This window comes from Castanea sativa, chromosome 5, assembly GCF_040712315.1.
Source record: "Castanea sativa cultivar Marrone di Chiusa Pesio chromosome 5, ASM4071231v1".
NCBI classification, from domain to species: domain Eukaryota; kingdom Viridiplantae; phylum Streptophyta; class Magnoliopsida; order Fagales; family Fagaceae; genus Castanea; species Castanea sativa.
This window is the reverse complement of record NC_134017.1, coordinates 3,302,451-3,317,009: the sequence shown is the minus strand read 5'-3', so window position 1 is coordinate 3,317,009 and position 14,559 is coordinate 3,302,451. Positions and strand designations below refer to the sequence as shown.

At 35.6% G+C, this 14,559-nt stretch overlaps 4 protein-coding genes across 4 annotated transcripts; 3 read left to right on the top strand and 1 right to left on the bottom strand.

The window, feature by feature from the left end:
* On the top strand, window positions 1–618 carry LOC142637191 (ethylene-responsive transcription factor RAP2-3-like). The gene has a single exon (XM_075811478.1). It carries the CDS (start codon window positions 20–22, stop codon window positions 545–547), a length of 528 nt encoding a protein of 175 aa, XP_075667593.1. The 5' UTR covers window positions 1–19; the 3' UTR covers window positions 548–618.
* A 973-nt stretch (window positions 619–1,591) lies between these two features.
* LOC142636832 (transcription initiation factor TFIID subunit 9-like) lies at window positions 1,592–4,522 on the top strand. Its single transcript, XM_075811128.1, has 3 exons — window positions 1,592–1,767; window positions 2,928–3,203; window positions 3,999–4,522. Exons 2-3 carry the CDS (start codon window positions 2,946–2,948, stop codon window positions 4,269–4,271), a joined length of 531 nt encoding a protein of 176 aa, XP_075667243.1. The 5' UTR covers window positions 1,592–1,767; window positions 2,928–2,945; the 3' UTR covers window positions 4,272–4,522.
* A 115-nt stretch (window positions 4,523–4,637) lies between these two features.
* LOC142636834 (transcription initiation factor TFIID subunit 9-like) lies at window positions 4,638–6,611 on the top strand. The gene is made up of 2 exons (XM_075811129.1): window positions 4,638–5,486; window positions 6,083–6,611. The coding sequence occupies exons 1-2, from the start codon at window positions 5,466–5,468 to the stop codon at window positions 6,407–6,409; spliced, it is 348 nt and encodes a 115-aa protein (XP_075667244.1). The 5' UTR covers window positions 4,638–5,465; the 3' UTR covers window positions 6,410–6,611.
* A 955-nt stretch (window positions 6,612–7,566) lies between these two features.
* LOC142636433 (putative GTP diphosphokinase RSH2, chloroplastic) lies at window positions 7,567–12,950 on the bottom strand. The gene is made up of 6 exons (XM_075810670.1): window positions 11,449–12,950; window positions 11,168–11,353; window positions 9,572–10,032; window positions 8,867–9,025; window positions 8,444–8,786; window positions 7,567–8,067 (listed from the first exon to the last, which is right to left on the bottom strand). The coding sequence occupies exons 1-6, from the start codon at window positions 12,118–12,120 to the stop codon at window positions 7,759–7,761; spliced, it is 2,130 nt and encodes a 709-aa protein (XP_075666785.1). The 5' UTR covers window positions 12,121–12,950; the 3' UTR covers window positions 7,567–7,758.
* Between the last annotated feature and the right edge of the window lie 1,609 nt (window positions 12,951–14,559).

Here is a 14,559-nt window from a genome sequence, read left to right as displayed (position 1 = left end):
GTACAAAGGGATCAGACAAATGCTGTGGGGCAAATGGGCGGCTGAGATCAGAGACCCACAAAAAGGTGTCCGAGTTTGGCTCGGTACCTTCAACACAGCCGAAGAAGCTGCTCTAGCTTATGACCGAGCCACCATGCGAATCCATGGTGACAAAGCCAAGCTCAACTTTGCCCATCACCGTCACCAACCACCTCCACCTCCACCTCCACCTTCCACTCCTGAGCCCCCGCTGCCGACAGCTAAGAAGCGTTGCATCTTTCCCGAGTCAAGTGAGTCGAGTTTTGAAACCATTGAGCCACCACCTGTGTTATTGCAACCACTGATTCAGAACGAGATTTGTTGCAAGAATGAGGTGGCTCAGTTTGATGCGTTTGAGCTGAAAGATCAAATCTCGAGCTTGGAATCGTTCCTGGGTTTGAAGCCTGAGCCTGAGCTGGAGCCGAGTTTGGGAAGTGGAAGCAAAAGCGAGATAATTGAATCGAGGGACCTTTGGATGCTTGATGACCTGGTTACACATCAACAACAACAACGCCAGCTTTTGTATTAGCTAGCTAGGGAAACCCAGAAGAACATGTTATATATAATTAATATTATAATTGTAATACTCGATGATCAAAAGTCTGTGACCTTAATCTGTGATTAGGGTTATCTCTTTTAATGCTTACTGTTCTCTTATGTTTCAATATGATTTTCAAAATCATCTAACGTGGAAACTATTTTTTTTTTAATTTTTAATTAAAAACATGCCACATCATTAAAAAAAAAAAGTCAAGTCATTATTCTGTTAGCCGCATAAGTAACACCATTAAAAGCAATTAGTAAAAGGACCAATACATCTCAGTTTTAAAACTTAAGGAACTAATTGTGCTTGCTTCAAACTTAAGGGTCTAATTGCGCACATAGGGTAAATTTCAGGGACCAATAGTGTAGTTTTGTCTTCCAAATTACAGCCACCACAATATTGATTCATGGGATTTTCAATATTTCTCATTAGAAGAAGTGAAATAGTATTTGTCAAAGTGCAGAAGACCACCTCCTTTGTAGTATAATTTTTATCGGTTGTTTTATTTTACAACAATCACAATATATAACCTCAAACTTATATCATTTTTAATCCCAAAATATTTACTAGTTGATTTGTTGTTTTTTCTTTTCTTTTTTTATTCTAAATAGTTCAACTGATAAAGGAAAAAAAAAAAAAACTAAAATATTTTTTTTGATCCCTAAATTTTACCAAATATTTGTTTTTCATCCCTAAACTTTAAAAAGTTTATTTTTCATCCACAAATTATTGAAAAAAAAAATCCTCAAACTAATAAAAATGTTTTACCTTCTATCCTTAAACTTTAAAAGATTTTTTTTTTTTTTCATTCTTAGACTATCAAAAAAAATTAGTTTTTCGTTCTTATTTTTACTCCTAATTCCTAAAATATTAAAAATAATAATAAATAAATAAATAAAATAACATAAAAAAAAAAAACTTTGAAGTTTAAGCAACCAAAATAATACAGTATTTTAGACAAAAATAAAAACAAAACAAAATGATAAAAACCATAAAGCTGTTTACTAGGCAAATTTACTGAAATGTAAAAATCACAGTACCCACAGAACTCCCCAGACCCAGTTACAGTACTGTGAATCCAAAAGTCTCCAACGTCTCTCTCTCTCTCTCTCTCTCTCTCACGGTAGAGCAAGACAAGGAACAAACCTCGACGCTGTCTTCCTTGGTCGTCGCTGTCGATTGAAGTGTTCTCCAAAACTGAAAAGGTACCATCTTTCTCGTGTTTTTTCCTAAATTGAATTTCTTTACTGTTGAACCCAAATTTGTTACAACCTATATATTGGTATATCTGATGAATGTTTGTGAAAATGTTTGGATGATTGATGATGGGTTTGTCGAAATTCATGTGGGTTTATCTGATAAATTTCCTGGGTTTTCCTTACTTTGTGGTTTTATCTAAAAAAATTTCATGTTAATTGGTGTTTTGGTTAAGAGGGTATATGGTCTCAGAACTTGGGGTTTGTGGGTTTTGTGTATAAGCAGGAACTAGTTTGAATGGGTTTGTCTGATATTTATTGAATTTTATCATAGTTTGGTTTTATCTTGTCGCTTTGGTTTAGAGGGTATATGATTTCAGAACTTGGGGTTTGTGGGTTTTGAGTATTAGCAGAACCTGGTTTGAATGGGGTTTGTCTGATAAAGTTATTGAATTTGATCATAGTTTGGTTTTATCTGAAATTTTTTCATGTTAATTGGTGTTTTGATTAAGAGGGTATATGGTTTCAGGACTTGGAGTTTCTGGGTTTTGAGTATTAGCAGAAAAGAAAATTGTTTGAATGGGTTTATCTGATAAATTTATTGAATTTGCTCATAGTTTGGTTTTATCTGAAATTTTTTCATGTTAATTGGTGTTTTGATTAAGAGGGAATATGGTTTCAGGGCTTGGGGTTTCTGGGTTTTGAGTATTAGCAGATACTGAGTTGAATGGGTTTTGATTCATGAACTTTTTTATGAGAAATGTGATTGAATTGATTCATTTGGTAAAGGTTCCAATCCTGCCACCCATTTTTGTTAAAATTGCTTGCTTTTATGAGGTTGTTTCTTCAATTTCCTTTGAAAATGGCTGTGTTATGTGTTATGGAAGAAGGTGGGAAAACTTACAAAATTGTGATGAAGGGGAAGAGAATGAACTAAAATAGAGCAGATTTTTCTTCTTCTACAGTAGTTACGTTTAGAGAGGACTCTTAACCCTTTGTTAAGATGCTAACTTTGAGTTAAAGAGGCAAATTTACTTTCCTTTCTGCCTTTCTTTTTTCTTTGTTATGATCACAATTTGCAATCCTAGTTGACAAAAGTAAACATTTTGGTAGTTGGTTTTATATGATTTTCATGGTTCTGATTGCAAAAAGAAAATACCCTGATATAGGTAAAACCAGTAAAGGAAATGGCAGAGGGAGATGAGGACTTGCCAAGAGATGCAAAGATTGTGAAGTCACTGCTGAAATCCATGGGTGTCGAGGACTATGAACCTCGTGTCATACACCAATTTTTAGAACTGTGGTATCGATATGTTGTTGATGTATTAACAGATGCACAGGTCTACTCAGAGCATGCTGGCAAGCCTGCAATAGACTGTGATGATGTCAAGCTTGCAATTCAGTCTAAAGTCAATTCTAGCTTCTCACAACCGCCACCACGAGAGGTAACTTTAGCTTACAATCTGGCATATGGTGTGCTAAACCATCCATGTTCTTGGTGTTTAACTAACTTCTGAACTCCAATGGAAGTTTAATTAAGATTGATTTAAGGTATAACCGTATAAGATGATACCCTTAATTGGAGTATTGATTTATCGGATGTGGACAATGGAAATGATCTGTGAGAGTTGGGTAAGGTTCAAAAGCCAACAATCTCTTATGAGATCTAAATTGTCAGAACGTTGACCTTTGAGACAACTGTCATGGAGTTTTCTAGTCAATTGACAAATTTGAAAAGCACTTATTTCAAAACATTTTACTAAAGACAGAGTCCTTTACTATATTTAGGTCTTGAGCCAGAGGCAATGCCTTTTGTTTGCCTAAGCAGGTTGCTGATCATCACATAAAAACTAATGAAGTTACAAACGGTCATAGCGTATGACATTTTTTTCTAAATTTGTTTAGTTTTTTAAAGGTGTACCATGCACAATCAGTGTTGATATTTGTTTTGATTGTGTAATTTTTCGTTCTTTTTTTCGTTTCTCTATTTCATAATTTTCCTGTCAGGTCAATGATTGCTAGTAATGCCACAATTTATGTGGCTAAAAACTGTGGGATTTTACTTGAATATTTTAAGATTTATATGAGCTTTTGATGCATGATTCTTACTCAGATTTTTATGCTCACTTGACAAGACTTGGAATTAAATGTACACACACACACACTCTCCCTCTCCCCCCCACCCCCAATGTTTTTTCACGCTGAGTGATGTGTGATAGATTTAATTTATCATCCTTCAGGTCCTGCTGGAGCTGGCTCGAAACCGGAACAAGGCACCATTACCAAAGTCTATAGCAGGACCTGGGATTCCTCTCCCACCTGAACAGGACACTCTGATCAAACCAAACTACCAACTTGCAATCCCAAACAAGCAATCTTCCCAAGCAGTTGAAGAAATGGAGGAGGATGAAGAAGGTGGTGTTGATCCTAACCCATCACAAGAACAGAAGACAGATATGTCACAGCATACTCCTCAAAGAGTGGCCTTCTCCCTCACAAAACGTCCCAAGTGAAAGCTTTATGATTGAAAGAGCAGATGGATCCATAGGTTTTAACAAATAGAAAATGCCAATGCCATATTTATTGCAATGTTGATTTGTTTTGGAGTGTTGCAGAATATTATGTTTGATGCAGATTCTGCCTGCCTTTACTTAGAATTCCATTATGTCTAGGTTATATGGTAATTCTAATTGTGTAGTAATTGTCAACCTTGTGTTCAGACACTGCTACCAACTTCAATTCCATTATGTTTCAGATTACACAATGATCCAAAATTGCATAGTAATTGACACCTATATTCAAAGTTCAAAGATTTGCCTTCTGAGCGTGCGTTTGGATCAGATTTTTGTGGAAAGTTGATAAAAGTAAAATGCTACCTAAATAAAAGTATACTTTAAAAAAAAATCTAGTATACACTATACAGTCATCATGCTTTTCATTGGTGACCGGTAACGTGAAACATTACAAGAGTGGAGAGATTCAAAATGCACGACTATTTGATGATTGTATTCTAAGCGATATGAAAAGATTCTCCCTTTATAAAGCACTAGAGACCACGTTTGCTGGTCTCTCGGCAAAATGATTAGTGACCACTGACCATACAGAACAAATGAGCTACAAGCTAGTTATCCACTTGGAAGTTTATAACTTAATACAGTAACGAACTCCATATCAGTGGTTTGTTAGTGATCAGCAACCAATTCTATTCTCATCATTCTCCTGTTTGTTTCTCAGACATAAAGGAGAGTGGTTATCTAATTGGCAATATCACAATCAAGAGTATGACCGACGAATTTCCAACTACAAACGGTTGTGCTTAATACATGCATGCAGCCGTACACTGAAGAAAGCCAAACTCAAGTATAGCACAGATGAGATACAGAGAATTCAAAGTGACTTTAGAATATCAATCACTCACCACTTTGTTGAATCCAGTTAGTTGTCATTTCTTCATTACAGAACGATAAATATGTTCTGTACAAGTAGATAATGACTTATATGTACAAGAATGGTTGATTGTCACTAAAATGTATATATACAACTAAGAAAAGGGACCATCAAACTGAGGTAAACTTCTCCATCCAACTATACTGCTAGCAGCAGGGCCGGTGCTTCCTGTACTCTGTCAAAGACTTGTCAAGTATGGCTGGAGTTAACTCCAACACATCCCCCATTTTCAACTTGCACATGGGGTCATTCACTGGCTGATGGAATTGATCTCTGAGTTGGTAAGGTTCAAAAGCCAACAATCTCTTCTGAGATTTAAATTGTTAGAACTTTGGCCTTTGAGAAACTGTCATGGATTTTTCTAGTCAATTGACAAATTTGAAAAGAACTTATTTCAAAACATTTTACTAAAGACAGTCCTTCACTATATATAGGTCTTAAGCTGTTTTTAGAATCTGTAGTTTTGGCTTTTGACCCAGAGGCAAAGCCTTTTGTTTGCCTAAGCAGGTCGCTAATCATCACATAAAAACTAATGAAGTTACAAATGGTCTCTGACATTTTTTTTCTAAATTTGTTTGTTTGTGTAATTTTACGTTCTTTTTTTCGTCTCTCTTCATAATTTTTCTTTGTCAGGTCAATGATTGCTAGTAATGCCACAATTTATGTGGCTAAAAACTGTGGGATTTTACTTGAATATTTTGAGATTTATATGAGCTTTTGATGCATGATTTTCTTACTCAGATTTTTATGCTCACTTGACAAAACCTGGAATTACATGTACACACACACTCTCCCTCTCCCCCCACTCTCTTTCCCTTAATTACCAATGTTTTTTCATGCTGAATATGTGTGATACATTTAATTTATCATCCATCAGGTCTTACTGGAGCTGGCTCAAAACCGGAACAAGGTACCATTACCAAAGTCTATAGCCGGACCTGAGATTCCTCTCCTACCTGAACAGGACACGCTGATCAAACCAAACTACCAACTTGCAATCCCAAATGAGCAATCTTCCCAAGCAGTTGAAGAAATGGATGAGGTTGAGGATGAGGAAGGTGGTGTTGATCCTAATCCATCACAAGAACAGAAGACAGATATGCCACAGCATACTCCTCAAAGAGTGGCCTTCTACCTCACAAACGTCCCAAGTGAAAGCTTTATGATTGAAAGAGCAGATGGATCCATAGGTTTTAACAAATAGAAAATGTCAGTGCCATTCTATTGCAATGTTGATTTGTTTTGGAGTGGTGTAGAATATTCTGTTTCATGCAGATTCTGCCTGCCTTCATTCACTTAGAATTCCATTATGTTTAAGGTTATATACTTGCATGGTAAATCTAATTGTGTAGTAGTTGTCAACCTTGTGTTCAGACACTGCTACCAACTTCAATTCCATTATGTTTAAGATGACACAATGATCCAATTGCATAGTAATCGACAACTATGTTCAAAGTTCAAAGATTTGCCTTTTGAGCGTGCGTTTGGATCAGATTTTTGTGGAAAGTTGATAAAAGTAAAATACTACCTAAATAAAAGTATACTTTTAAATAAATTTGTACACTTAAGTCATCATGCTTTTCATTGGTGACCGGTAAAGTGAAACATTACAAGAGTGGAGAGATTCAAAATGCACAACTATCTGATAATTATATTCTAAGCGATATGAAAAGATTCTCCCTTTATAAAACACTAGAGACCATATTTGCTGGTCACTTGGCAAAATGATTAGTGACCACACAGAACAAATGAGTTGCAAGCTAGTTATCCACTTGGAAGTTTCTGAATTAGCACAGTGAGAACCTTTCCAGCCACTTATCTAAATTTTTGTACCCTTTAACTTTCACCTACCTACTTTTTTAAATACATTTTCTAACAAATTCCCTATAATTTTCTCAATCTCATTTAAATATTATTTCTTCATTCATTCTTTATTTATTATTTATTCTTTTTTTAACTATGCATCTTTTAATATTTTTTTATTCAATAGCTAATTAATATAATAGTTAAAAACATTTTAAGTGTAGCAATTCTAATCTAAATAATAGAGATGGAGAAACTGTTAAGTGAGTTTTAAAGGTGTTTTCTGCCTTTTCTCTCTAAAATTGGCTTTAAAGAAGCCATTGGAGATGCTCTAACTAACACCATATATCAGTGGTTAGTTACAAGCAGTTCTAACTGGCAATCCTATTCTTATTATTCTCTTGTTTGTTTCCCAGACATAAATGAAGTGGTTATCCACTTGGCAATGTCACAATCAAGAGTATGACTGACGAATTGCCGACTACAAACAGTTGTGCTTAAAACATGCATGCAGGCGTGCAAGGAAGAATGGCAAACTCAAGTATAGCACAGACGAGATTCAGAGAATTCAAAGTGACTAGAGAATATCAATCAATCATCACTTTGTTGAATCCAGTTAGTTGTCATTTCTTCATTACAGAACGATACATATGTTCTGTACAAATATATAATGATTTTATATGTACAAGAATGGTTGATTGTCACTAAAATGTATATATATATAACTAAGAAAAGGAGCCATCAGACGGATCAACTTCTCCATCCAACTATACTGCTAGCAGCAGGGCCGGTGCTAGATACAGTCAGCCCGCGATCATACATTCGCTGAATCTCTTCCCTGTACTCTGTCAAAGACTTGTCAGGTATGGCTGGGGTTAACTCCAACACATCCCCCATTTTCAACTTGCACATGGGGTCATTCACTGGCTGATGGTTCAGCCTTGGCCTCAATTCTTCCTTCAGAGGGAAACCATTCGGGGTCCATCTTGAGCTTCCTCGTCCAGATCTTTCCAACAAATCCATTACCGTCGAGTTAGCAGGAAACTCCTGTACTGACATCTGCAATATCCCCACAAGAAGCATGTCAAGGTCTCTTCACTGAATAAATTCAAAACCTCATACATGACAAAAGCCATCGCTAAAGGGTAGTTAGAACACGACATAGTTCTATTTATTTCTTCGTTCACTAGATCGACTTTAAACAAGGTAGCACAGATGATGAATAGACATTTAGATGGACCATCAGCTTATTTTGTATAAGCTCATCCAAATGAGCTACAAGCTACTAAATTAACTAAATTGGGCCCTTGAATAAGACTTGGTGCAGCACCTAGTCACAAAATTACTACTACGCTTATCCTAGTTCATACCATCTAGGATAGGGAAACAGCAATCAAATAAAGGAGCATTGAATAATACAAATTCAATCACAAACCTTATCATTCTCAATCATGATCACAAACACAGGGCCATCCTGGCCACAGTGTGGCTTATATGAATACGGGCAATCCTCAGAATGCGAAGGGAATGTGCAGGGTGGCCTAATTGAATCAGCATAGGCAATGGATGAATTCATTGTCTCACATTGCCAGGTAACAACCCATCGAGCCCACTCAACCATCTGAAGAACAAATGAAGAATGTTTACAGTCACCTTCCTTGTATCTCCAATGAGCCGCAAATCCAAACTCCGCCTGCAAATGCATCTCCCTTGTCCGGATTTGAACTTCAAGGGGAACCATTCCTTCATCCATCACTACTGTATGTAGAGATCGATACCTATAATTATGAAATCTAAGTTAGAAAGGAAAAGTTTGAAGTAATCAAGTGCAGAGAACCACTTTTAAGCTACTACTGACCCATTAAACTTGGGATGACTTATGTAGTCCTTGAGCTTTCCAGGTACTTCAGGCCATAGCTGGTGAACAACTCTCAATGCTTTATAGCAATCCTCCTCATTGTCAACAATTAAACGTAACCCGTGAATGTCATGAATTTCATCCATAGTTAGCTTCTTTCTGCCAAACAAGAAAACAATATCACCTAATTAATGCGATAATCAAATAAAATACACCATAACTAATTGAATGATACTATAAGAATAATTTTCTCAAATACATTTCTCAGCTCAGACTATGAAGTGATTTTAGAAGCCCTGAGATTCACTTTATTAATACAAAAAATATCTAACAAAATTAAGCTATAGTTTCACAAACCCGAAACCCGATATGGTCACATAAATTATCATTGATTAATGAAGTTTCCACTTAAGACTCAAAAACAATAGTTAATTAGGTGACTCAGTTTTTTTCTTTTTTCTTTTTTTGGCAAGTAACACAGGCACCTAGTGTATCTTGAACCCACATACCTCACCCTCCACCTAGTACATGCAAGGGGATGAGGTGCTAGTTGAGCTAGAGTTCATTCGCCCGAGTCACCTTTTCATTAATTCTAGATGCAAAATTGAAGATAAGTCCTCCAAAACATACATGGACAACCTTCCCCAGATTCGAAAGTTTAATTAGCAGTGGGCAAGGATGTTTTGAGAGAGAGAGATTGCTTACTTCAGCATTTTGGAGTAAATGCTATACAAGCTCTTATGCCGCCCAGATAAGTCCTGATAAGAAATGGATTTAGCCTTAAGAGCCTGCTTTAATTTGTCTGTGGCAGAAGTGATCATCGCCTCATCAAACGACTCAACAAGCTTAGAGGACAATTCTTCATGCTGGTCTGGGTGGAGATGCTTAAAACACAGATTTTCTAGTTGATCCTTCCAACTAGAGATTCCTAAACGATTAGCCAAGGGTGCAAAAATCTCCAACGTCTCCTTTGCAAACCTTTGTTGCTTAGCTGGAGGCAATGCATCTAGTGTCATCATATTATGCAATCGATCTGCCAATTTAATGAGGACGGCCCTTGCATCAGCCATCGCAAGGAACATGGTATGCAAGCGATCAGCCTCAACTGTTTTACTAGCTGTATTGTTGTCACGTGCAAGCTTACTCAAGTGACTTAGCTTGGAGACCTAAACAGATACCATAAAGAAGTAGAGGCTCATAAGGTCAAAATGTCAAGATAATGCATCTCAGTAAAGCCAAATGATAAATTCTATACTGCATAAGATTTTACGTCAAAAGGAGAAGAGAGAGAGAGAGAGAGAGAGAGAGCAGGAGGGGTTAATGAGAATCAAAGTTCAAACTTCTAATCTATCACACAGACGCTTTGAGAAATACTAACAATTCAAACAAAGGAAAGCTTAGTCACCTAAAGTTGCGACAATATGCCAGGTACCTTAAATCTGGAATATGTGTTCTTAAAAAGCAATAAGAAATGAAATTACAACCAAAACAAGTGTGAAAAAAATAGAATCTTCATAAATAGAAAAGGTGGGGTGGCAACTGACACAGGATCAAGGTGTATAGACAGGATCATGAAGATACACCATATCTATCTATCATATCTGTGGCTACTCCAAAGAAAATGACATATAATCAACAAGCAAATTGACTACAACATCCAGACTTCAAAACCATAGAGATCCACACTTCACATCAAGAATTTCCCAAACATTTACAAAACAACAAAGTAGTATATTCTCATTCTTAAAAGCTGGGGTTTTACCTACAACTACGAGGCAGAACGCCCAATAACATTCTGGTCAAGGGAAATAAATTCATTCAAGAGCAGCACTTATATAGGTGAACATATTTCACATGACTGAAACAACTACACTCCCTTCATGTACAACAAACATTGACCACACAGAATTATATGCCCTGCTGTATCAGAATCTAATCAAGTGTCGCATCAATAATTTCTTCTTTAACTGATTCACAATTAGATCTTCTTTAATTGAATACGTCATCTAGAATTCTGCCAGCTCATGGTCCAACACACAGCATTTAAGAAACTATAAGCAATCTACAAAACCATTGCTTGTAGATATTCAATTTAGCCCATTAATAAAACTTTCTTCTTCTTCTTCAGCTAGATTATTAAAAAAGTGAATTATAAACAGTTCATCATACATGCCAAAACTGAACTGAAAAATAAAAACCACTACTTTTCATGTGCAAACAAGTTCAAGCATTGAACTAACAGTACTATTTCCTACTTACAGTATCAAATAAAACATTTAGTTATAAAATTCAAACTCTCACCCCTTCAACCAAATCAGCAACCCCAGCACCAAAAGTCCCAAAAACATTGTCATAATTCAAAGAAGAATCATCCAGAGTGTCGTGCAAAAGCCCTGCAGCAACCACAGTCGAATTAGCTCCAATCAAAGCCAGCATCACTGCAGTCTCCACACAATGCTGCAAATAAGGATCTCCACTAGCACGCATCTACAACAGAAAACAGCAAAAAGACTCTCAAACCCAGATCACCAAAATCCCACATAAACACAATAAAATCAATAAAAAAAAATTCAAATCTTTACCTGCCCTCTATGAGCTTTCTCAGCCTCATAAAAAGCCTTAACCACAAAATCCTCACGGAAGATCTTGTGTCTCAACTGTGCACCCAACAATAACTCCTTCACATGAGGCTCAGCATTCCCTTGCTCCACCTCTATGTTAAAAGTCAGCTCCTCCACATTTAACTCACCCCCACAAACCTCCAATTCTGATGTAGAAGAAGCATAATCTAAAAAGGAACCATAAGCGTTCCTCACAAACCCATTGAACAAACCACTTTGGAAACTCAATGTGGGACTACTAGTATTATTAGTACAAGCACTACTTCCTCTAGCCGAACCAACCACCACACTACTACTACCACTACTACAACAAGAAACTGGTCCTTGAAAAACTGAGACAGGGCTCAAATCCTTTTTCAAAAAGGACCCAGAAAACTTGCTTGGAGAAGAATAGCCAAAAGAGCTACTCAAGCTCAGCTCCTTCAATTCCTCACTCTTCAACTCATCACTACAAAAGCTGGAAGCGGATCTGACTAAAGAGGACGATGAGAAGAGGCAAGAGAGGCCTCCAATCACAGGCTTCTGACACGTGGACGGTGGAGCTGAGCTCAGCTCGAAATCGTACGATGAGTGTGGTGTGGAGCACACGCTGCCTGGTGGACTTGCGTATAGAGCAATGGTTGGAACAGCCATGGCCTTTGGTTTTTTGCTTTGGCTTTTTTTGCTTTTTTGCTTTTTTTTTCCTCTGTGTTGGGTCTCAGATCACACACACAAAAGCTTCAATAAGCTAATCAAAATCGAGTTTTGACGAAAACCCAATTGATTTTTGCATTCAAAGACATGAACAAATCACTCATTTTGAACTTTTTCTTCCACAATAACCCAAATCCAGAGACCCTTTGAATAAAAGTTGGTTCTTTTCAATTTTCTCCAGAAACCCAGTTGATTTTTGCATTCAAACCCAAATAAATCAGTGGCTTTTAACACAAAAACCAAATAAATGTTCCAAAATCAGAGACCCTTATAAAATATATTTAAAAAAAAGTTTTGTTCTTTTTTTTTGGATACAGTATTTTTTTTTTCCCAAGAAACCCAGATGAATTTTTGCATTCAACCAAATAAATCAGTGAATTTTTTTTTAAATCACACATAAAAAAAACCCAATTAATGTCCTGGAATCTGAAACCCAGTAAAGAAAAAACAACAAATTTGGGAGAGACAGAGACCAGGGAATTGAATCAGTTCAAGAAGTAAAAGTTTTTGGTTTTGTTAGAAAGAGATATAGAAACTGAGCTACAGGCCTACAGTATGCACAAATTTATAGAAAAATATGAACAATTTGGTGGGTTACAAAAGTACAAACAAGACAAAAAAAATTTCTAGAATTGAGAAGGAATTTACAAACCTTAACCCCAAGAATTTTCAAAGGAACAGAGTCAATAAAAAGGACTTGGGATTGTATTTGTTCAGAGAGAGAGAGAGAGATTGGTTTTGGTTTTATTACTTTCCTCTTTTCTGTGTCTGTGTTCTTAAAAATGGTTATTGCTTATAGGCCAGGGAAAGGGTATGTGAGATTACAATATTGGCCTTGGGGATTATCTGAAATAACAGAAGGTTCAAGTGCCAAAGGACCCAAGTTGGTGCTTTTGGCTTTTTTATCATCTACTATGTCTATGGGTATGACAGATTCGTAAAAATCTATGTTTGGTTAATTTGAAAAGCTAATTAGGGTTGGTGCTGGCTTTAGCTTTTTTTAACTGTACAGTATAAATGAACCTGGATAGGTTTATGGGATTGGTTGAAAAAGGAAAAAAAGTATCAAAACAAAAGAAGAGAATTGAATGAACGTGGATATTGGTTACTACTTAAGCCTGTTGGGTAACGTTGTTTTAATATCGTTTTTTGACCGCTGAATATTCTTGGTACAGTGATCATTCTATAAGTATAAATATTTGTAGAGTTTGAGAGGTAAGGGTTGGAATTCAAGTCTCTAGAAAGGAAACTCACAAAAGGAAAACTCACACACATATACACTTAAATTAAATTATAGTAAAATTCTATCTTGTATAAAAAATAAAAAAAACGTTGTTTGTATTTTTTGAAAATATGTATAAATAAAAAAATGTATAAAAATACATGTAATATTGTTTAAAAACTGAAACTGTTATTTAAGTTGTGGTACCAAATATGCCCTTAATATCAGTAAAGGGAATTATTCCAAATTTTAGATTTGATTTGATTCATTTGAAAAGAAATGTTGAAGTTATTATTAAATTTTTTTTTTATCAATAAGTTGTTATCAATTTGGATGGGTAGAGGAAAAAAATATATCAAAATGTGAAGGATATTGGTTAGGACTTCAGGAATCTAGGATTCATGTCGGCCAAAATGAATTATTCCAGTCTTGCATGTGAGAAAAAGCTGAAGTTCCTATTAATTTTATTTAAATCAAATTATTATAGATTTAATGACAATGAGCAATAAATATGATTAGTATTAAGTAACAAAATTGAACACGTCATTTTGTATTATTTATATAATAAACTTTTAATATACCATCTCCATCTTTGGTGATCAAATATTAAACCATGTCACTTTTTTTTAAGATAAAAATTATAATTTAATATAATCTAAGTATATATGTATGTAAGTAATTTTCATGAAAATTTGAACCTGGCTCATTCCCCCTCCGTACAGTAACTTATACTTATTAAGTGGCATCACACACCTTTACATTTTTCACCCACAATAACTTGTACTTATTGGATAATTATCACGCTAAGAATTCGCAATGGTTAAGTAATTTCACATTTGATTAGCAACAACATTGTTAATACTCTTCTAACCAGGAAAAATATTAAAGACCATTCATAGAATCCCCATGTTTTGTGCCTTTTCTTCCATGTAATGGTCCAGCCGTCCAGGCAGGAACCGACAGATGTCACGCCAGCCACTTGATCACTTGGACTATTGACAACTGGGACATTTTGGTTTTAGTCACTTCTATTTTGGTTTTTTTTTTTTTTTTGGATTTTACTTCTATTTTGGATTTGAAAAAGAAAAAAAAAGATTGTTATTTATTTATATATATATAAAGTTAATAACATATTTGTGACACTATATTTAGGAATT